Below are 25,140 nucleotides of genomic sequence, written 5' to 3' on the forward strand. Positions count from 1 at the left end.
TTTACATTTATGGAATATATAAGAATTTCATGTTGTTTGTGTTCTGTTTTGGATCACTGAAACATCTAAGTTCCATGGCACATCCATGGACATGCACTAGAAAATGCTCTGGTTTGCATCTGGACTAACACATATATACATACATAAGTATATATACATATATATGCACACATGAATGCATGCATGCATGCATACATATGTGCATACATTCATACATACATAGGTTTATTTTAGAATATTTTAGAATATACCACACTAATGGTAACTGCTTGAAAACTTTTGACCATAAGTTGCCCTTACGTATTCGAAAATGGCTTTGACTATAAATAGTTCATGTAGTTTAGGAAGGGTATTTTTGACTTTTTAAAATCCCTCCAAAACTCGATTTCAAACTTAAAAAGATTCCATTGACTGTTGAATGACGAGTGGATCTTTAAATTAAATCATAAATATGCCCTTCTCGAAATTTTTAAACAAGCTATTGTTAATAATTTATCTATATTTGTGAGGGCATTTTATTGTCAAAAAGTTTGGAGTATGAAATTCTAAGTTCACTATTGTTACGGTGTGTGTGTGTGTGTGTGTGTGTGCACGTGCGTGCTTGTGTGTGTGTGTGTCGTTTTCTCTCTCTCTCTCTCTATTTAGTGAACTCCAAATACCTGAATTCCATTTTATTGACGTCTCCAAACAACAATGGGGAGGATTCCTCTGCAGAAAGAGGCAGTAGCTCTCTCTCTCTTTCATCAATGTGCATCTTCCTTATCTTTAAGAAAGCTCAAATTCTGTGAGGGAGGGAGGGAGGCAGAATCTTTCGTTTTACCACTACTTTTTCAGTTTATGTTTACACTGTTGCTGAATGGGTTGATTCACGCATGATTGCCAGTGAACTACTAGATTCTAGGTCCATTTCTTGGATTGACCTATTCTTATTCTAGTGTTGAGGCAGGTTATAAGGGCACCTCCAGAACTGGTAGAAGGTCACCCCCTAGTTATTTTTTCTGTTTGGGCTTGACTATCACTATTCGCTGTGCCTTTTCTTTTCAAGAAATTTTCGCTTTCTTTTGAATTATTTAGTGACAACAACTGTGTGATATCTTTGATATCTACTCTAGTCTTCTGTGCTCATACCAAGAATTTTGTAATGACTATACTCTATTCTAGAGGAATAATTGACCAAGGAGAGCATGCTGCATTATGTTCTTGCTCTTCATAGCTCACTGCCTTCTTTAACAAAACATTCATAAATGACACATAGATCTAGAGCTTTGCTTAAAGGGAGTTTTCTGAGACAAATTTATTCCCACTTCGTTGAACGTTTTTTCTTCCATATTCTAGAAATGTGACGCATTAGCTGGTATTTTGATACCTAATGTATTTGATTAATGTGAAGATGCATCCATCAAGTTGATCCCACTTACATAAGCATCTGAAGAGAATATATGATGGTATCGTTTTCATTCATGTTGTAATTTAATGATACTGTAACAAAGTCACTTGAACTTTGGACCTGATGAATGAAACTTGTCCTTTCATGGGGTTCACCTTTGAACCTGATGAATGAAACTTGTCCTTTCATGGGGTTCACCTTTGAACCTTTATTAACTGAAGTGAATCCTGGCATAGCTGTTTCTAGTTAGTCGTTATGTTTGAATATTACTGTACATACTTTTACTAGTGAGCTTCACCAAAGAGAAAATAAATTTGTATTGAACTGTCACATTTTGGTTTGTTTGGTAATCTTGAGAGGCCCTCTTCGATTGATAGTAATCCGCCCTCTTCGATTGATAGTAATCCATTGGAAATAGTTTCTGTCAGTGTTCGAAAGCATGGCTTGGTGTGGAACTCAGGACTTAGGTGGTCTGAGTAACTTAGGCGAGTTCGAGTTGACTCACCCGAGTCCATGCCAAGTTGCCCAAAGTTGCCCCAAGTTGGTAAAAATCTGGGGAAAATTGTTAAACAAACACAAAAAGTATATAAAAGATGAGTAAAAAGGTAAAAAAGAAAATTAGAAATCTTGTTAATGATCATTTTCTCAAAAAATAGAAATATAAAATTCAGAAAATATTGATCATAAAATCATAAGAAGTATATACAAAACTAATTATAGATCAATTATAATTGATTTGATCGACGAATAAATCAATTATAAAGCAATTCAATTTACTACCCAAGTTGTGGGATGTTCTGGGCTCCACAACCTACTGAGCTTGAGTGGTTAGCATGAGTCTGAGTTGACTTGCCTGAGTAGGCAGACACTGGTTTGAATATTTCTCCCCAAAAAATCATGAATAGTCACGTCTCCACTAACATCGCCAAAGTGATTAACTGTTCATGGCAGAACCTCCATAGGCTGAGGGACAGCATATGAGGAAAGACCAATGGGTTCTACCTGTGGGAAAAGCTTTCACATTGTGGTCCATATCACTGAGTGCTGTGGAAAGGGAAACCTACCTTGGTTGGGCTACATTTATTTCTTGTAGTTACATGCACATCAAGTGCAGACCGGAGCTGCCATTCCTTTTTGGATGTGGCTTTACTTAGATTGCCCATATGAGTGCATATTTTGGTAGGTCTGTCTGATAATTGGAGGGTTTCGAGAATTGTAAATGAGTTCATGTGGTTACCATGATCTGATATGAAGGTGTTCTTCTCTCAACTTATGAGGATCCAATAAGAACTATTACTTCTAATTCTAGGAATTTGGCCAGATGTAATACTTCTTTTTTATCGTGGACTGCAATGAAGAGCCTGCTTAAGGTCAAATTTTTATCGATAAGTACAGATTTAAAGTGAAACTTATGATGCCAGTGTTAGACTGCAAGAACTTCAAGGTTTGAACGACTAAGCTATGGGGGTAGAATCAGGCATTAGTGGAGGCTGGTTTGGTCAAAATTTTGCATTTTTGTTCTACGTTTTTGGAAGGACTCCAATTTTTCCACATAATTGTTAACTCTATATTGGTTAAGAAGTGATTAGTGATTAAATGTATTTGCTATATGATGTTATGATGTTTTGGACATTTGATTCATAAGCATGTCCATTAAAAAAGAGAAACAATAGTATCTCATCATTCATTCTTCTGTCTTTCATTTTTTTTTTTTCGTAATTCACATTTAGCAGTTTCATTTTGTCTATAACTTCGTAAATTAGTTTGTCTTATTTTTCTTCGCTGAGCTAGATGCTATAAGAACAATTCTTAAGGAGGAAGGTTGGCGTACACTTTATAAAGGGATTGGTCCAGGTCTTTTACTTGTAAGTTACATATTCTTGCTCCTTTTTATATTCAAACTATACTCTTCATGCCAAAGTTTCATTTAGATCTAGATGTAAATTATTTGACGAGGAAAATCAAGAGGATACTGAAGTCGTAAGTGTATAAAAAGCTGCATAATGAACAGAATTTAAGTAGCAAGTGGTGAATGATGTGCATACAATCATATGCAAATAATTGATGCAAGTGAGAACCTGTTTCATGCATGGTATTCAACGATCCTCTATTCTAGATAAACTAATTTCCTTCACACTTTTGAAACATCTTGGTTTCTAGTAGGGTTATTATTAAATAATTTCCTTGGTTTAATACCTCTTTTAGTCTAGATGCCATTACTTTGGCATCATCTTATGGACACTGCTAATCAGACTTATGGGCTGGGAATCTCTAATAACTTTAGCTTCGTTTTTGGGGATCAAACCTGTGAAAGTTGCATTCATACACGTGGATTGTTCCTCTTTCATGAAACTCCTGAAATATTTGCAAAAGATCATCTTCAACATGTCTCCAGAACTCCTAGCAAACGCAGAGAGGCTAATGGGTACCCATCAGTGCCTGGGTTGCGCTTCTTTGCTAGGTTGAGGACCACTTGCTTCACCATCGCGAACAGTCTCTCCACCTATCTCTCACACTCCAAGGATAATCTTGTATAGGGAACTTCATCTAGGGATGCCCATGTGATGAACAACCTGTAGAAATATTTGGTTATTGCCTCTGTATGTTTTTGGCACATGTGAATCTTTATTTAGATTTGATTACTTAGGAACTATTGTTCCTCCTATTACTTCCTTGTGCAAGAACCCCATACTTATGATGGCCTTCTCTTTAAGCTATTTGATTCTTGATGTCCAATGCCATATAATTTCTTCCAGCGCAGGCATGCTTGAGTGGCTGCCCTTGCTTCCGCACTTTCTTCGTTCCTCGATCATGATATATTCATTTCTGCCAAGTTTTTTGTTTTTTGGTTCCATTTTGCCCAAAACACCCTTTATTCCAAAACTTGTGGGTTGTCTTTAACATTGGACATTTTGCAGACTCAAATCATACACCTTGAAAGAAATCCATCTATCTCTGATGAGGCTTGGGAGGCTTTTGTTTCCCAACCATATGAATTTAAAAAGGAAAGGTCTTGGCCCTCCATCAATTAGGTTGGCATCTAGCAGAATAGCTAGATGGTTTGAGGCTTGGAAAGCTGTTTGCGATCCCCAGGTGATATTGGTATTGTAATTTTCTGTATTCATTGTATTTAATGTCCAAACAGTTGAGGCTAGGAATGCCGTATTGCTGCTTTGCTAGCTTAGGGGTTTTTAGAAATAGGCTTTTGGCAAAAAAGAGGTTCAGATTATGGATCTGAGGCTCTAAGGCTTGCTAGTCGTATCAAAGCCAAACTGGACCAACCGGTCTGACCTGCTGGACTAGGATTAGTGTAACCTAATCAAACTAGAGATTGATCCATTGGACTAGCTAGTTCGACCAGTCCAGGTTGATCCAACTATTCTTGATATTGATTTTTTGTTTCTTTTTTTGTTTTTTCTGGTATTATTCTTCCAACTAACATGGCTGGAAGGTTGGTTTTTAGTTATTGTTTGGGTCTTTTGGACATAGTTGTTGGGATCGGGATCAGGAGCGGGGGACCTGAAAGGTTAAAAGATCCCTATGGTTACAATGCATATATCTATATATATATATATATATATATTTTATGCTCTTAACTGTTGTATTAAAAAAGTAAAGGATTATAGTGTATCGTTGAGAGTGCCCACAGACCGGGCCTCTCGGCCAAAAATAGGCTATCCTTATACAAAAAATGGGTGGGGCTTATAACAGTTGCCCATTACAAAAGTGTACAAAAAATGGAAACTCAGGAGGTGGGGTTTATAATAGTCGCCCATTACAAAAGCGTACAAAAAATAAGAGACTCAGGATTGAGAAAGAGCAATAATCTTGTGAATTCAAGATGCTTGCAGCCATTCCATCTTTAGCCAGTTGGTCCGCTAGGGTGTTTGATTCAAATATGCTTCCATAAGACGGTTGTATCCTTGCAAACATGCATAATCTCGTCATAAACCGAAGTAAGGTACCAAGGAGAGGGGGGCCATGTCCAGCAGCCCAAGTAATAATATTTTGGGCATCTCCTTCCACAATCAGAGGTTGTTCCCATGCGGGGTCAAACCTTTTAAGTCCAGAGAAAAGTGTTGTAGACTCAGCTACCTGGGAGTCGGCGTGGCCAATGTGCTGGGAGAACGACGCCAGAATACTGTCGTGATGGTCTCTGAAGATCCCACCTACTCTTGCAGGTCCAGGGTTTCCAAGGGAACACCCATTGAAGTTGAGTTTTATGAGGCCTTCTGATGGAGTAGAATAGTTGTTAGCTCTCGTGATCCGAGGTGAATGGTTGTGGAGGATTTCTTTCCAATTTTGGAGGAAGGTTGAAGCCGAGATGCCTTTGAGGCTTTGTGATTTGTGGCCCAGAAAGTGACTTGGGTTGTGACTATGTGGATCATTGTTAAGTCGTCGCACTTTGTTCCGTACAATGCATATGTTAGGATCGAGATCCCTTAATGTTTGGTTTCTTGATCCCATCTTTTTGAGATCTCGATCCCAACCTTTTGGGGATTTTGCTCCTAACCTTAAAGAATATATAGTTAGAATTATATGGACTCCTTAAAATAGGGATCTCTTTGTTTATAGCCAACAAGTGATACAAATATTTTTAAATTATAGTTGCAATGCTAGCACGCTTGAAAATCATCGTTTTGGTCATTATCTTCGTCTTTAAGGTGGGAATCAGGTTCCCTAACAGGGGGGTGGGGATCCCAAATTTTAAAAATCAAGATCCTTTGAAGCTCCCTTTCCAAAAATGCGGGAGCGAGATTCTGGAACGGGATCGCCACCTGGGTTGGGAGATCCAAGCAACTATGCCTTTGGATCATTAATCATATTTCTATAGGCCCTTGAACTTAAAACCTTAATATAAGAGAGGGGTTTTTCTACCTCCTCTCTCTCGACCAACACCTAAGTTCCCTCCTTTGCATGGATTTTCCAAGAAGTTGGCCCTCAATCACGCAAGCTTCTCAAGCTATCCCAACAAGCTAGTAAGCTCATTAGTTTTGTTTTTTCATTCTTGTAATTTAAATTCTTTAAAGAAATAAAAAAAGGTAGTCTAAAGGGTTACAAAAAAAGGTTATTATGTTGTTATTTTGGGGAAATCGTTTTGTAGTTTAATCATTAGATATTATAGTGAGTTTAATGTTGTCATTTTTATGCTTTTCCTTTTTTAGAAAATAGGGAACTCTGAGGTTATGGGTCGGTTTTGTGCTTGTTATGATATTTGGGAGACTGTTTTGGGCATTAGGTCATGTTAAAACATGTCTTTTTTTTCTTTTTTCTTTTTTTAAATTAGGGAAGTTGCATTGGATTTAATGTGGTGTTTATGTTGGTTTTTTTGTGCGGAAGGTTTCAGATTCTCTTGGTGTTCCCTCCATGTATCACGCTATGCAACTCAAGTCATCAACCGAACTAACCCAGCTTAGGGGCTCCTCAAACTCAAGACCCGGAATTTCGTTGACGTCAGTCATGGATCACACAAACTTAGTCCTTTCTTTATCCTTCCTCTCTGGGGAAGAAATAGCAAAATTAAGGAAATCTTTCTTCTACGAAGTGACATTCATGCAGTAGTGGGATTAAATTTTTCTTCATTTGCTCCAAATCATGTCTGCTCCCTTTCATTTAGCATACCATCTAGGTATCACAAAGCAGATCATATGAGTTTGTGTCAACTGGAAGCATCTGCCAATGATTCACATGTTTGGGTCCAAAAATGTTGCATTCTTTGTTAAACAGGACTTGCTCATCGCCTGTGAAGGATGGTAGCTCTCCCAAGACCTAAAAGGACCAAGTGGAGTGAGGTGGAAGTTGGGCAGTTAGAATCTTCCAACCCTTCGTATGGCATTTAAATGTATCATGGTTGTCACGGATGGCACAATACTTGTCCTACGAGTTGTTTTTGATATATCACTACTATAAGTCATCCTAGTGCGTCAACTAGATCATGTGACTATGTCTGGGTTCATCACATACATTCCTGAGCGAAGAAACAAGGGAGGTGCATGGAGAAGACGAGTTAGAACATACCAATGTTCTCATGAGCATGCAATAAGTGCAGTCACCACAAGAAGTTTGCTATAAGAAAGCGGAGCATGTAAGGTGGGATCCGACTGTTTGGTATGTGTGCAAAAATCCTGGATGCTAGACAAATAAATGCACTGACAAATTGCATGATTGTAGGAATTATAACACACCTTGCGAACTAACGTACTGTAAAATTAGTGGCCAATACGAGGTGCGGATCATGAGTAAAACTAATGTCATTAAGAATGAAGCGGGCTGGCCAATTTGAAACGGAAACAGGCAAATCGATGACTTGTCATGTCTAGTCTACCCCCTAGACCGAATGATTCAGTGCCAAACCGACCAGATTTGATGGTGTAAAAAACTAATGTCGTCAAGACTGGAGCGGGCTGGTCAGTTTAAAACGGAAACCGGCGAATCGATGGCTTGTCCTGTCTAGTCTACCCCCTAGACTGAATGATCCAGTGCCGAACCGATCATATATGATGGTGCAAAAAAGAAAAAAGAAAAGAAAAAGAAAAACAAAAAATCCTTTTTTCCCCTCACAAGTACATGGTTTTTAGGGTTCTTTTGTCCTTTTTGGTAATTTTTCACATTAGGGTTGTTTTGCGGTTAAAAAGGAGGATTTTTAGAGAGATAGAGATGAGGCGTGAAGAAGAGAGTGAGAGAGAAGCAAGAAAATTGAATCAATGAAATAAGGGGTGACCCCCCTATTTATAATTTTCAAGAGGCTTAGGGCATACCTGTCTTAATTCGATTTCAATTTGACCAATGGGATTCTTGGTAATTTATGAGGGGAGAGAAGGAAATAAATTTGACCCATCCATCCCAAAAATCAGCCATCATGGTTTAGGGATGAATTTTAGGAACCTCATCTCCTGAGTCTTTAACCCATATCCACTATTGGTCAGATTTCCATTTTAATTTGAATTCTTTTAAAAAAATAACATTTTAATATGAATTCTAATCTATGTAGGACTCCTAGTCCAAGTAGCAAATGTAGGAGTCCTAGTCCAAGTAGGAATCCCAATACAAACAGGACTCCTTAAAACAAGTAATATTTCAATAATATTTTAATTTTGAAATGGGGCATCTCACTTTGTGTGTGGAATGTGTGGCCCTTGTGGGCCTCATGTACCATCCCTATGTACCCTACCCATGTGTGGGAGTTGTTACCACCCCTTTGTTCTTGTGGATCCCACTTAAAATTAGGCCCCTATTAAATTGTAAAATATCAATTTTGCCTTTCTTTTTTTAAGTAGTTACATTAATTTTTTTTAACAATTCTAAAAATTTCCTTTAAAAAATATATAATCATAACTAAAGTTGACAAAAAATAATATCCCTGAGGCTTTTTTTTCACAAATTCTAAAAAAATCTCAAAAATACATCTAGGAGTGGATCGATAGAATGGGTTAAGAAAAGTACCTTTCCAGGCACTTTGCCCAAGCTAGAAACTGTGATCATTAATTATCTTTTCAAACTAACCCAACGGGACCCATTACCCATAGTCATGCGCTAGGGCTCATGTTTGGCCCATCAAAGCTGGCCAATAAATAATGGAACCATGATTCCAATATTTGGATTATAGGTTCTCCCTCTAGAGCAAGTCAGATGCACATATCATTGTATTGCAAAGGGGATCCTGTATATGCACATGTACATGTGTCCCTCTACAGGGTTGCTTTGTCGTATGTACATGTTGTACGGAAGTTTATTGAAGATTTATGACCCTCGCTCTCATAAGCCTACAACTGCACATGAGAGACCACGAAGTTCTTTTGGCCTATAAATTATCCTTGTACATGTCTCCGACTTCAACAAGGGATGACCCTCTAGAAACCCTCAACGGTAGTGCCTATACCCAAAGGAAAGGGTTGGATGTGACTCAGGCCATAGACTGCCTAATAACCCTCAGTCAACCAATGATACACTCCTACTGAAGTGTACAATTCAGTACATTTATTGTATTTACATGCTCTCACAGGCTTTAAAGGCCACAAACCCCTACAAAAACTACTGAAAATTAAGTAGAATTTAATTAACAAAAGCCTCTTCTAGGTTATGCCTTTTATAGTCCTATTAAGGGAGTTACAAGAAGTACGTAAATAACTCCTCTAACTTCCACCATGACACAATGTGCACTACACCACTACAACATGGGTGGTCGGAATCCTACTTGGTAACTGCCGTGCACTTCCTGTGAAACTAACAACGTATGCGATAAAATAAAAGAAATTTGTCACAAATAGATAATTTTCAATTATTAAACATTTTACCCTTTATCTACCATCCCAACTCAAAATCATTTATTTTGACGAGTATATTGAAATATAATCAGAACATATGGGTAAAATGTTAAATAGTTAATAGCGTAGGTGCCTAAAATAAAACCAAAAAGAATAATGACGATCCCTAATTATAGACTAGGTCCATAAAGCGCATAATCGGTCTACCTGATGCAAAGTAAGTGTTCAACGAGAGATCATCTCATTTGAGGCTCCAATATCTATTCATCATGATGAACAAGGCAGCGGTTCTGATCCAATAGCTATGGATAGACAGAGGTGTTGTCAGACTACCACATTAGATAGTGGTCAGAAGTTGCCCTAAAGTAAAACTCTAGGCAGGAGCTCAAGAAAGAAAACCAACATAACTTGATAACATGTAGGTCTGCTAGGTTGATTTACTAGGCGAGGGTCACAGCCCCTAAAAGCTTTGGTTAACCATTAACCAAAGATTTTTTTTAAGAAATCTCTAGGTAAACTCTTTAAACCTAGAGAAAGAGTCCCCTGAAAGTTCAAGAGGACCATAAAGGGTAGAAATCTCTGAAAAACGTGGTGCACTTTTTGAACCTAGTGGAGGAACCTGCAATCTGGTTTCCACTATTTTGTGTCTAATTGTGGTGGATACGAACTCTATAAAGTGTATCATGCCTAATATTGGCTACATCATCATTATTTTAGCCTTTTTCCAATTAATTTGGGTCGGCTACATGAATCTTGGTTCTTCATTCTGCTCTGTTAAAGGCCATATGCTTAGTGAGGCCATAGGTCCCCATATCTTTTCGGACTACTTCCAACCACGTCCTTTTGGGCCTATCCCTAGCCCTTTTCAGCCTTTCCATTCAAACTATCTCGCACCTCCTAACAGGTGTTGTACTTGGTCGGTGCTGTACATGGCCAACCCACCTAAGTCTACTCTCTCTCATTGTATCACCTATTGGTGCCACGCCTAAATTCTCTCTAATAGATTCATTTCGAATTTATTTCCTTCTTGTCTTGCCACTCATCCATCTCAGCATCCTCATCTCCGCTACACTCATTTTATGGGTATATTGTTTTTGTCCTCTCAACATTCCACCCCATAGAGGAAAGCTGGTCTCACCGTTGTCCTATAGAACTTACCCTTCAGCCTCATTGGTATGCGACGATCACATAAAATTCCAGTTGCACATTTCCACTTCGCCCACCTTGCTCTAATTATGTGTGCAACATCTTCCTTGATCTCTCATTTTTCTTGGATTATCTCCACTTAACCCAAGATATCAAGAGTGTGGTCTTTTTTTCTATTGGGTGCGGCTTGTATAGAGCCTAGGTTCTGAACATTCAAATTAGAGCCCACCTTCAAACAGTGTCGAGAAATGCAGTTTCAATACTGGAAGTATTTGTGACAGCCTTAAAATATATTTTCATCTTTATGTATAAATTTTAAAGCTTCAAAAATAGTGTAGATCGACAGATCTATGAAAACTTGAAAATCTTGAAAAAATTGACGATCCAAAAATGCGTTACAAAATACACTATTTTGAAAACTTGAAATCCATTTTTTTCTCATGTCCATGCATCTTGATGTCAAGATGATCAATTTGAGGATATTTGGGCATCAAAACAACATCTTCTAGTGAAAGTTTTGAGGTAGGCTCAAATTTGATTGTTTAGAGCCTCGGCTCTATATAAACTCTTCCCTTTTCTATTTCCTGCCGTTAATCTTGACTACTTCATCGTCTTTACTCCTATTATTGCTAAACTTGCACTCCATAGACTTTGTTTTAGTCCGACTAATTTTAAAACCTTTGGTTTCTGGAGATCTATTGTCACTGAAAACTCACTCGTCTCTCCACTAGTTGTTCGTATACTAGTTCTATCATACATATCTCTCACCAAGTCGGTGTAATGTTTAGCGACGTCTTTCTTTTTCAACATCCACTAAATCAAATCTCGAAATACTCTATAATAAGCTTTCTCTAGATCAATAAAGACCATGTGGAGGTCTTTTCCCTTCACTCAAAACCTTCTCAATCAGTTGCCTAAGTAGGAAAATAGCCTCTGTTGTTGACCTTCCTGACATAAAACCAAATTGGTTTTCATATACACTCGTTTCATGCCTTAGTCGTTGCTCAATGACTCTCTCCCAGAGCTTCGTAGTATGGCTCATAAGCTTGATCCCGCAATAGTTTTCACAATTCTTTATGTCACTTTTGTTTTTGTAAATTGGTACTACAATACTTTTCTTCTATTCGTTGCATTTTCTTAATTCTCAACACCTTGTTGAACAATTTCATCAGCCAGTCGATGCCAATTTCCCCCATGCACTTCCGAACCTCTATCGCGATACCATGTGGTCCTAAAACCTTTCCTATCTTCATCTTTTTCATAGCTTCTTTCACTTTCGACATCCTAATCCTATGAATGTATCTATGACTTCCGCTGTTGCATGTACCAACTGTTCCTTCTACCACTATGTTCCCATTGTGTTTGTCATTTAATAATTTTTTAAAATAGACTCTCCACCTTTCGTTGACCTCGTCATCCTTCATCGAGACCCTTTGATCTTCACTCTTAATGCAGTAATATAATTTAGATTCCTATACTTTTCGCTCTTATTTTTGCTAATTTGAAGATATCCTTTTCATCTTCTCATGTTCCCAATTTATTGTATAGATTATCATATACCTTAAGTTTAGCTTTATTGACTATTTATTTAGCATTTTTCTTAGCATTTTTATATTCTTCTAAGTTTTGAGCGTTTCTTTTACACTGCCAAGTTTATAACATAATCATTTTTCGCTAATGGCCTTCTGAACCTCATCATTCCACCATGAAGTTTCTGTATCAAAGTTTCTTTTCCCTCTAGATTCTCCTACAACTTCTTGTGCCACTTTCTTGATACATCCAGCCATCTCATTCCATATTAGATTAACATCATGTTCAGAGTTCTATTTTCCTTCTTCAACTTATGTATCCCTAAATAAGTCTATTTTCTCAGTTTTTAAGTTCCACAATCTAGTTCTTGGACACCCATTACTTTCAGCCCTTCTCCTCCATGTCTTTATACAGATGTCCATGACCACGAGCCCATGTTGGTTAGTCAAACTGTCTCCTGGGACAACCTTGCAGGAGTTGGGATCCGTATGATTAAAGAAAAGATGGGATCCATCATTCTAAGCCATGGCTTCATATGATTAAAACAAAAAGAAAAAAGACTGATGGGATCCATCATTGTAAGCCATGGCTCCTTTGGCCTCGTGGTACATGGCCATGCAGGCTATGGGACTCAGCATTCATGACTATAGACTGTGACCCCCCTTGCCTCAAGAATATGGGCATGGTGTCCATGTTACTTGGGTCTTTCTCTGTAAGCAACATGGAACCCGAGACTTTTTTCAATAGAAAAATCATTATAGAAATCTTAATCCTCTCCCTTGGTCATGGCATTTCTTTTATGGATGCGCATGGTTGATGGACAAACTTGATCCAAATCACTTTGTGGTGGACTCTCAACCATGGAGATCCAACCTTCGTCCCCCTCTTCCCAGTGTTCTTATTTAATAAAAGATGAGAGAGTAGCAACCTCAAGATATGTTATCAAGAATTAACTTTTCTTAAAGGTCTCAGCAACAGGCACATAACTAATTAGGAAAATGGCTGGAGCAATTTTACGTTCCTAACCTTCAAACCATGCTGCACAAATAAATAACATTTTATGGTTTAATGATGACTAAAAACTGATATACTGACAAACTGCCATGGTGGGACACACTACACACTTGCCCTTAATACGAATGTGCCACTCTCTTAACCATGTTCTGCTCATGCATGGACCACATATGAAACAAGAGTGGTTTCTCCTCTCTAATGCTAGTGAGGTTTTTTTAACTTGATTTTTTTTCTTGTTTTATGATCTTCTACATGATTTTTTCAAATCTTTTTCAGGCGCTTCCTTGGTAGATACTTCTGACAATTATCCAGGTTGCTTGATTAGTGTAGTCCATTTACATATGCATATTATGCTTCAGGTCTCCCATGGAGCTATTCAGTTTACTGCTTATGAAGAAGCTTGCAAAATTTTGATCAAAATTAAAAGTACCAGGGAGAAGCATGATCACTCCAATGATGACAGGTTATTGGTATGGTTTCTCTCACTGTACTTTATCATTTTTGTATTATAATGATATTTGAAGTGCTGGATTGTTCTCGTATTTTAGCCAAGAATGTTTTTGTTTAGGCATCACTTCATCTGAACTGAAAACTCGTTTTCTGCTTGGTACAAAAACAGTAGCATAAGTATTTACTTTTAAGTAACTGTATTGGTACTTCATCTTGCTAAATGTGTTTTTACGAGTCATGAACAATTCTGCAGTCAATGTACTTGTGTGTACTTGTGTCAGTGCAGCAGAATGTAAAAAGTGTGTGACAGGAATGAGATCTACATCTCCAGAACAGCCTTATTCTAGATCCAGAAATGACAAGTCCTTTTATCCAATCTTCATTTACTGAATTGTCAGAGAGAAGCATGAGTACAGAGAAGCATGAGTAGAGAAAAGCATGAGTTTTTGCTTTATCTTTGAAGAACATACCACTGAACTCGACCCCTCTCCCACCATTCCCATCGACCCCATTACAAAGAAATAACTTCTGCCCCTTCCTTTCATCTTGTTTCATACATGTGACAATTTCAGGACGTGAACCACCCAAATATTTCGAGGAATAATTGTAATGTCCTTGATATATTTGAAACAGCCCAGTCACCTATCAGTTATAAATAAGATTGTCTTTATCTTTGTTGCAAACAAGTCATCTTTGTTTTATTGACTGATCATCACATCCCAAATCCATTACAACTATGGCATACTTAAGGAACAAGCAGTCATAAATGGTCCAAAATATGCTTCTTTTTATGATGTTCACAAATGGTTCTTTATTAAGATGTTTCATTTCCTTTTAATCATGAGTTTCGAGGACTTATTATTTAAGGTGTGATGAAACTATTAGCTTTTCTCGCTGTTGAATTCATGACACAAGTGTGCCTTGGATAAGTTTCTATTTCGTTTGATATACAGGGTAGATGACATATAATCTAGATTTCACCCATCGAAGGAAGGATCTGTTTGCTCCAAACTTGGGCTAACCCTTGTGCATAATGGAATGAAACTGTTGACATTAACATTTAACTCAGGGTTTTAAAAATTGGAAACTGCTGAATTGATCTTTCATTGGACCAATCAGGATTGGCTAAATTGGCAATACAAATGAAAATAAAAAATGGTAAAAGGAAAAATATGAAAAACGGAAAATGAAGGAAAAAATTATCTGAATCTGGTTTAATCTGTTTAAAATGATTTTGAATCCATTAAATTTGGTTTATACAATTGAAAGTCATATTATTAAAATGATTTAAAACATGTTTCTGCCGGTTTAATGATTTAAATCTGGTTTATCCGAAACGAAGGAAGAAAAAAAATTAAAAAGGCTAAAAAGGAATGGGGAACAAATTTCAATTGTTGGTGTTTATACAGTTTTCACTATCACCCTATTCCTGAAAGTTCGACAACACCTCCCCTTATTTGGGATAGTGTCAGAAGACTAATACCGGAACACTCTTAATACAAGTCGGACTCCCATAGGAATCGGAGCAGGTTTCAGAGGTTATATCCAAGAATAAAAAAATTTCTTAGTACCAGTTGGACTCCTATAGGAATCGAAGCAGGTTTCAGAGGGAATATAGAGTGACAGTGTATGTCTGGTCTCGCCGATGTCGATACATCCGGTGGACATAAACTCCCAAATAATTGCGACCAAAATTAGGGGATCTGGAGGCACGAGATACTCTCGTTTTCTTCACAGTGTTAAACGGGTCCCGACAAGTACACTCCCAGGATACAGCCAGATCGGAATGTAATTCCTAAGTTCTTGAGTTGCACACTCATGAGACCCATACAAAACCACAGTCTCAAAAATACTGATTTATCTTTCCAATCAGTATGATACTACAAACATTAATTGGAAACATACTTCTCTCTCTCGTACTACTCTCTTACTACAAAATTTATCATCCAATCCGTATACTACAATGAAACATTGATTGGGAACATCTCTCTCTCCAAAGAACTAGTCTTCCAATCGGTAATATAACGACACTTTAACATTGATTGGAAAATAGAAGCATAGATATATCGCACACAGTAAAATAAAAGACTTCTATAACAGTAATTATTACCTGAAAAGTGTGAGAACAAAGCTTCAAAACATTTTATTTCTCTCTTCAAACTTCTGTTATTTAGTTTAATACGAAGCACACAAGAAATTTTCACAAGGGACAGAGTACAGAGTAGAGACCTCACTGGTGTCTCTCTTACTTGAGAGAGAGAGAGTAAACGCTTTCTATTTTTTGTACCTCATTGGTTTCATTAAAAGCTTAAAGCCTCATCCATTCTTTCGTACATCTCACCCCCTTCTCTCTCTCAACCAAAGCCCTTTTAAATGGGGTAAACATTATCTTAATAGCACATTTGAGAAGTGACAAGATGAGCGAGAGCAAGAGAAGCACGTGGGGAGTGAAATGCCATGTTGCTGGGTACGTGGCAACAACAAGGAGAGGGAAGAGGTGTGTGATGTAAGCATGAGGTAAGCAACATAAAATGTTCATTAATGGTGTGGGAGTTAAAGTGTAAAAGAGAGGAGGTCAAAAGATGCTGGTCCAAAGGGTCCATCCTATAAAAATGGACTACCTAAGAATTTTTGAAACATATTTTAGCAAAAAGCTAACAATCCCCCACATGTTTCAAAATAACAAGGCCTCTATCTCCAAACATATCAGGAAAGACGATTGCATAAGTGAAAATATCTTATAGACTTGAACCTCCACATAGTGTTATTGGGAACGCTTACAAAGACAATGAGTGGACACACCTTGAACTATGTCCCGTATTGATAAGCCTTCCACATACCATACATTCTCTTTAAAAATAACTATGGTTTTCTAAGAGGCTTGCGCATTAAAGGCCCTACGCCAATCCTTTTTTTATGAGAGCTCTAGGGAATGTCCCATCCATGGAAGATGTCCTACAGTGCGCAGCCTAGGCCTTACATCATCAAGGCAAATGGAACCATTAAGAGCAAAGCTCAACCTCTCGATTCATTGTAGTAAATTGTACCACATAGCCAGGGATGGGGCAAAAGTTTTATAAATTTTCATAATATAGAATTTTGTGGTATCCACATCCATCAGACATCAGACGAGCGACTTGTTTTTCCCTTTGAACCTTGGACTTGGGATCTCCTTAACCTAGGTAGGGTTCCTATCGCCTTGTGGCATAATACATATGGGCTCAATCCCATTCCTCTGGCTTTCTTCCAGACATGCAAGGTCTTTTATTAATATTCTATCGAGTCCTGGGCAGAACTGATATGGAGTACTACTGTGACTGCATCCTTAAGCAAAAGTCTCAACTGACTGTGCCTCAAGCAAGTATAATTCGATTTGTCGAAATAAATTCCTAACCATTCGCTTGGTATATATATCCTTCACCGTCACACTGAATGAGACTGCAAGCATGGGCTTTGAGCAAGTGGTACATCTACCATCAAGTCTTAGCCTCTTACCCTCCTCATTATGGGTTCCAAGGCAATTTTCTCCAATCATTTGGAGATACAAGTCTACCTCTTGGAATCCCAAAAATACACCCCCACCACAAGTGGATACATCTGAAAGTGATAAATTCATTAGAATCCAGAAATCATTATGTAGGTCATGGTCTATAGTTCCTTACAAATATCTTAGGACCTTACAGACCGCATCCCAATGCTCTTAACCTGGGTTACTGGTTTATCTATCCAGTTGACCCACAACAAAGGGTACCCACAACAAAGGGTAACCATAAATCTCATACAAAACATGCCTACTGAGGCATAAATCCAAGACTTACAAAATATCTCCGAATTTCATGGGCATAAGACAAATTTAAAAAACAAGGACCTCACCGGATGTGAATTTTAATTCGAATGTCCCTTGCCAATTACCTTGGCAGAGATGGGGTAGTCCTTTTATAGGACAATGTCTTCCCCACCATCCCTATAGGTCCCAAAACAAGCTTAAATTTTGAAAACATGTCTTGTGACACTTCAGTCCACCCCCTACTACACTGTCATCGGAGATAATAACAAACTATATTCATCAGCCACTTAAGGGTAAGGCCTTTGCTTCTTTCAAAGCCTGCAGAAAATCTGCGCGTGACCAGATCAACCATAAAATCAACAAATACATGGCTAGTGGGCAGACACCGTTGGTCTTTACATTACACACTTTTCAATTTTTTAAGAAATTGGAACCTCTGTTGCCATCTTAAATGATGTAACTGGGACCAAAATCAGGGGGGAGGCACAAGATACTCTCTCTTTTTTCGAAGTGTTAAACGCCCCCTTCTCAGTATAATTCTGAGTGTAAACGGGTACCAATGAGTACACTCCTAAGATTGAGAGAGAGAGGGAGATTAAAAAAAAAAACAGATTGATTCAAATAAAAAACAGATTGATTCAAAAACAATTCCAATCAATCCGAAATTTGTTTTTGAAATTTGAATGAAAACAAAGTTATTCAAGTAAAAATCATATATCAAAGCCCCGAACCCTAGTTTCCTGCAATAGATCAAATTTTAAATGAATGATCTGTTTATTTCAGCCAAATATCTTGGGCTATTATAGATTTATCTAAGAGGAGGAATTTGTTTGATTTAATGTGGTTAAAAAATGAGGAAGAAATGAACCATATATTGTTTCTAGTTGTATAGTTGGGCCAAGTGTTGATATAATCTTCTCTATCATTGGGGTTTTAACCAAATAAATGCTCTTGCAAATCTTGTAGAGGGTTCAAAAATGAAGATTCTGGCCTGCAAATGATTTAGAAATGAGTGGATCATGCTGATTCCCAATGCGTAAGGGAATTTACACAGATACCCGGTGATTCTGATTGGGATTGGCAATCCTTGATCTAGATTGGCAATTTTTAAAACACAAAGAATATCATTTCCCCCAAAAAGGAGAAAAAACAATTTCTTTGTTATGATATTTTTTTCTTGAAGATTTTGCAGATGTGTATGCATACAGTAGTGTAAAAGCCTATTCCCACTATGTTTGGCATGTTTTACTTTTCATGCATGGGAAATGGTCTCTATCTCCACACCAAGTAATGTTTTCTCTTAGTAAACTTTGAAATACTAAATCCTTAGATATATTGATGATTCAAAATGGTGTTGGTCTTGGATACCTCAGAAACATATTTCAAAATACAAACGTGTGTAGAGCTGTATCTGTGAATCCTATCTTTAAATCCGCCTTTTTCCAAGCTGAAGTATTGTTTGATATGCAACTTCACTAAAATAAAAAAAGGAAAAGAATTTATTACCTTTATATTAGCCCATGTGGAATATTAGTTGAATTAGCAAATAGATATGAAATTTGTTCAGTGAAATTGCAGAGAAATATCGAATAGTTAATCTTTCACAGAGCGAACAGAGAAAGGAAACTCAAATTCCTCGAAGTCCATTGTGTACCAAATACAAAATTGTCTTCAAAGGGTTCTAATACCAGATCCATGCTTTGAATAAACTGGAAAGGAATTCTCATCCTTGAATATGCTAGACTTGGTTATTCAAGAGTGAACGGAAGATGTTTTTAATAGTTGCAGATTGGAATGTGCAGCAAACACAGAAACAGGTATGTCCTTCAAATTACATGTTTTTACGCTGAAATTTGGTTAAGCATAAACTATACTTAGAAGTCTTCGAGGGAGCCAACAATCGCTGAAATTTGAAGTTCCTTAGTCCCCAAACAGATTGCTCAAGGACTGTCATTTTTTTCATAATCTGCAATTCCCTGTAGCAGTAAAAATCGACTTCAAGTTCAGGAAGAGAAAATGGCTTGAATGCCACCTAACAATCCTGAGTTACTTCCTAGGGATTCAGATCCACACAGAGGAAGGTTTGAGGCATAGCCTATTGTTTACACGCGATTATGAGACTGACCAAACTAATCAAAGTCCAATCCATTTGAGATAGTATCCAAACTTAATAATTAAGAGTGGAAAGAGGTGGGTCCTGTCAAATTCAGATCTACAAAGAAATTAGTTGGAAAAGACTCATTCCTCGCAAATCTGTGGCTGAGCTGGCTTAGATAGCAGGAAATATGAAAACAAATGAAAACAAGAGGAGCAAAAATAAAGAGGAAATAAGCGATGGAGATCTATTAAAGAAGTCAAGACGAACAATAATGGAAATAAAGACAAATAATAAAGAGAAGCAAATGATAAAGAAAATAAAATAGAAAAGAAAGACAACCTGGAAGGCCGGGCCCTTAGGCCCAGCACACAGAGTTGGGCCCAGATCAAATGGCCAAGATGAAGTCCTTACTACTTGATCTTCAAGATTACAGATCCAATTGAATGAATTGAACTCTAGGGAAAGAGGATGCCCAGGAATTTTACATTTGGGGCCTTTAATTGATTGAAAATAGGTAGTTTTAATGTCTGAAGTTGGCTAGAGCAGGGTCCTAGAACTAGGGTTTAAATGAACTATAGCTAGGGTTAAGGGTTTTATGGATTACAATTGGGCTTTGGATCTAGGAGGTAGGGTTTCATACTATGAATAGCCCAAAAATCAGCTGGAAAAGGCTACAATTATGGAGAAAAATCATATAAAACAACGTGACGTTCCCGAACAAATTGGAGGCCAACAAATGGCAGCATGCACCACAGTACTGGATTACTCTTTCATCTGCCGCAGTCTTCGACGTTGACAGCCAAATAGATCTAGCTTACGCAGATTTTCTCGAGATTTCGATTCTGGAGATAGTTTCTTGACATTTATGATAAAAAATATTTGATTTGACAGATCTTTAAGTATTTTCTAATGGGCAAGCTTTCTATGTTTCCCCTACAGCATAAAACTTATATACTTCCCCTTATCCAACCGTCCATTCTGAATGGAGGGCTAAGATTGCCCCAATCACAATGTCTTGTCTTTACACTATTTTATTTTTAATTTTTTTTATAAACTATTTTGACATCATATTTTGGACGTTCAATCCTCTATTAAACTCGCACTAGCGAAAAATATAAAAAAATATTTTCAATAAAATAAAATGACCAAAATACCCTTGAAAGTTTCAAGGGGTATTTTGGTCATTACATTGTATCGAAAATTTATTTTTAATATTTTTATAGGTGCACCCCAATGAGAAGATAAAATTTCATATTCATACAATTTGTATAAAAAAAGCTAAAAATAAAATACTTTGAGACGTCGGATCTAAGATCAAACGGTGAGTGGCTCTCTTGATCAAAATTGGATGGCTGGATGGTAGGGAAGCATAGATCTTCTATGCTGTAGGGGAAGTATAGAAACCTTTCCCTTTTTTAACTAAACTATGTTGGAGCTTGCCTATTTTGGGTGATTTGGTTTCTCAAGTCTGAATTCTAAAGATATTTTAGGATTATTTAGTTTCTTGAAATGGGATATTTAGGGTATTTGGAATATCTAAAGAATATTTTAAGCTGGACTATGGTTCTGTGTGTCCTACGTTGTACTGGTTTGGTTTGCTCCAAGATTTTAGAATTCAAAAATAAATTCGGAAGGGTTTTCTACACCTATTGTGACTTAAGGTATACTTCGCTTCCCAGTGATAACCGAATATGGTGAACCCGGTCTTTATGAGTAGACCCCAAGATACAACCCTCCTAGATTTGATTCCAAAGGCTAAAAGTGTAGGTTCACCAAAACACTATTCATACTTCTAAGAAGTCCCTATCCATCCTTGAATCCGTGGGGCACTTGTCCCATCTGATTCCATGTATAAAGGCATGTGCCTTTTAGGTCTCATCCAAGAGACGTGTGTTGTCCCATGTCTCAGCTAGGAGAGATGTGCCGTCTCCTCCCATAACTCAATTAGGAGAGATGTATACTCCCATGTCTCAACCAAGAGACGTGTCCTTCCATGTCTCAACCAAGGGACAGGTGGCCTGTCTTTCAGATCCATTCACTGATTTAGGGAAAAAGGTGTGTTTTTAATGGATTTGCACTAGGTAATTAAAATTCATCCTCCTGGCTACCTAGGCAGGCCAAGGAGCTACACGAATCGAATGGGCCCTAGGAGGGTCCCTATTTGGATGTGTACTAGGACACCCACGTAGGTGACCTAGGGTGCTTAGGACTCTCAGATCCTTTCCCTGCATAGGCAAGTAATTAAGAACACTCATGTCCTCTCTCCATAATTGGCTGGATATTAGTTTTACAGAGCCACCTGGCTTATTCTCTAATCAAGTATTTCTAGTCATGCAAGGCCCTGGCAACTCCATACGAATATGGACAAAAATTGAGGTCCTTAGGTCTTAAATACAATTGACTTGGGGAAATTATAATTTTTTCTTTTTTTGGTTACAACTTGTCGCAACTCAAAATACACTTTAAGAACTGTAAAATAGTTGAGAAAGACATACCTAAGATGCGCATATTTCTTAAATCAACATTAGATTATAATACCGTGTGTAATATGACAACAAATGTACCCTCAAAACATAAACATGCATTTGTATACACGTGCAATCTCTCGGAAACGTGTATGTTACTGAATGTATACTATCATTATTTTGCATATTTCATAAATTTACTTCAATCATAAAGCCAAAGTTTACTATTTAAAGAATCAGCATGTTGATCTAGCTCTTCATTGCAACCATGATGGTGGCTAATTTACTCTAGAAAATTTCATGATAGGATATGATTAGATCCAAAAAATAAAGAAAATCAAATGAAACAATTGATGTATATATACATAAATAGTGTAACAAAGGGTTATTTTCTCTTGAGTACCATATGGCATGTGACCATGGTTCTAATTACCAAGGGATATATGGCACTCGATTCTATTGTGTCATATGGATGGTTGAAGTCCAGATACCAGAATGTTCCTATGTGGTATCTTGAAGTGGATAGGTGTCCTATTCAAGGAAACCGACTTTTTTTTTTTTAGGTCTTCAAGGAAACCCGTTAATCCTAGTTTGAGCAAATTTCCCAAGCATGTGTCAGATGCCCATCTTTAGGAATTCGAATATCGATCCTGGGCATTGCCATTCTCAGTGTGTGTTGATAACATCATTTCAAATGTCTTGTTGTATCCGTTATTTGATGATGTAGCTTCATGAGCACTTCCCTATTAAAGATCTTGGGTGCTAGAATTTTTCGTCATTGAAATTTCTTGGTTCAGAAAGCAACTTTTCATTGTATTGGAAACTAAAATTTTTCACACACCATAAATGCTAGAAGAAATTTAGCTTATTTTGGAGATTGTTTCTGAAAGCCATTTAACGAGATATTTCTCTGTCACCATCTGTACTATCCAAATCTTCATTAAGAAAGTACTTTGGAGGCTTATTGCGACATCTGATTATTCATATGAATGATTCCATGAAAGGTGATTGGGGAAAGAAAGCGCATGAATCCTCAAGTTGATTCATCAAACAAAGTTTAGGTTGTATCTCCCACTAACATGGAAGATGGACTATGGCTTCTGATAATGCTTGGAGACATGGCCTTCATCATAACCATCTCTCTCTAATCATGAGAGTACTTCATGAACTATATCCCCCCAAGGAAATGATAATAGTACTTTTGTACCTGTGGTGATATATAACAACATGCAGTCTTCATAATAGTCATGGAAATGCTCATTTTTGTAGAACTCTGTTGATTATGCTGTGCTGGGGGCCTCCTCCAAAATTGTCGCTATTCTGCTGACATATCCCTTTCAGGTAAGCCCCTCTTTTTCTGTGCCACAGTAGTTGTTCCTGCATTCACTTTTAAATGGAGCCCATGTTAATGAAACAATGTTGACTTTCATATTTCATTGTTTTCAGGTCATTCGTTCACGTCTTCAGGTGTTGATTGTTTCTCTCTCTCTCTCTCTCTCTCTCTCTCTCTCCACGAGAATTCTGATGGCATTGGTGGTGTGTTGCAGCAAAGACCAAGTACACACACATTGCCAAGATACAGAGATGCTTGGCATGTCTTGAAAGAGACTGCGAGGTATGACTCTGTTACTTGAAGATACCTTTTATTCTCTCTCGTTCTTATTTCCAAATTCTTCTGGCAGGTTTGAGGGGATTAATGGTTTCTACAGGGGCATAACATCCAATCTACTGAAGAACATCCCTGCTGCTTCTATTACATTTGTTGTCTATGAAAATGTCCTACGGTTATTAAGAATGACGAATAAGAATGTGAACAACTGATGTTCCTTTTTCATTTTTACTTCATTTGCAAGAACTTTATGCAAGCATTGTCCTTGTGCCCAGATTGCTATGCTGATTGTTTGAATTAATTGCCGTCTCAAAGATGTACTCCTTGGTGTTCACTTGTGAATTACTTCCTATTTCACTGGATTTATACTAGGAAAAGTTAGTGGTGAGGGAGTGGCTTACGAATGAGTTTTACCATATCAAATAACCTCTGTTGTAAATGGGAAGTGGCACACTGCCTCCAGAAGGCAATAAATTTTCAGCATACTGTTTGTTATAATTATGGTTTGCTGTGCCAAATCAATGTTACTAGAATCTTTTTAGAAGCTATTTGGTGTAGTTGTGGAAGTGCTTCAGCCAATTCACAGGAAGTTCACAGATCATTTGTACTTTAATAATTAAAAATATACAAAAGTATAGAAATATAAAAAACTTTTAAAAAAATGCACAACGTAAAATTTGCCATACGTCGAAAAGCCCAATTCGCAGTAAGGTAGAAGGATTGCAATGAAAAACCAGATTTTGGCTCATGAATCACCTTGAGAAAAACCTCTAAGAACCAACCAAGAACTCCTTCGAGAGAGAGAGAGAGCCTATGAGAGGGAGTGAGAGAGTCCCACCCCCGCAGGGATGATCTCCACAAATGGTTAGGGGGAAGCAGAGGTTAAATGGTATTTCTCAAAGCGAATATTTTTTTTTCCAATTTTTTTTTTTTTGGCCTTTTAACAAACAATGGTTTATTTTAATAATTTTTTAGCTATGTTGGGGCAATTCTTTCCCTTTTTATTTTTCATTGAAGTTGCCCTGAATAAATTATAAAAGATCAACTTGTGACATTTGGTCAAACGAAGCCGAAGGTAAATGTGACCTGAATCAGAAGAAGCCCAAGTAACCCGAAGCAAATATTTCAATATTGGATTCGGTTCAGTTTGGGTGTAAAAGCCAAAGACTCTATCCTCTTCAATGAAGCAAAGTGAATATCTTCAATGTTGTCTGATTCTTTTCTACTTCCCCAAACCAGCTGAAGCCTTTGGCTTTTGGCCCTAAACCGACACAAAGCAAATCACTCCCTTATCAAATGAATATATCAATAAAAGTTTGAACAGCCAAAAAATATAGAAAATTTCGACTTCATAATATTCATAATTTTGTAAGATATGGCATCACATTAA

General features: G+C 37.4%; 1 protein-coding gene across 10 annotated transcripts in view; it reads left to right on the forward strand.

Moving 5' to 3' along the window:
• FOLT1 (folate transporter 1) overlaps positions 1-24,084 on the forward strand; it is a 58,238-nt gene extending 34,154 nt beyond the window's left edge. For 8 of the 10 annotated variants that reach the window (XM_088858238.1, XM_088858239.1, XM_088858241.1 and 5 more), the window contains 6 exons: positions 3,179-3,252; positions 13,701-13,811; positions 23,411-23,482; positions 23,588-23,608; positions 23,689-23,756; positions 23,824-24,084. In XM_088858238.1, the coding sequence (XP_088714364.1) occupies positions 3,179-3,252; positions 13,701-13,811; positions 23,411-23,482; positions 23,588-23,608; positions 23,689-23,756; positions 23,824-23,962 (485 nt within the window). In that variant the 3' untranslated portion in view covers positions 23,963-24,084. Of the gene's footprint in view, positions 1-3,178; positions 3,253-13,700; positions 13,812-14,077; positions 14,972-23,145; positions 23,501-23,587; positions 23,609-23,688; positions 23,757-23,823 lie in introns of those variants that run through there. The other 2 variants (XM_088858236.1, XM_088858237.1) reach the window with 2 other exon arrangements.
• Positions 24,085-25,140: the final 1,056 nt, after the last annotated feature.

Source organism: Amborella trichopoda, chromosome 2 (assembly GCF_054954075.1).
Source record: "Amborella trichopoda isolate Santa Cruz 75 chromosome 2, AtrichopodaSantaCruz75HAP2 v2.0, whole genome shotgun sequence".
Lineage (NCBI taxonomy): Eukaryota > Viridiplantae > Streptophyta > Magnoliopsida > Amborellales > Amborellaceae > Amborella > Amborella trichopoda.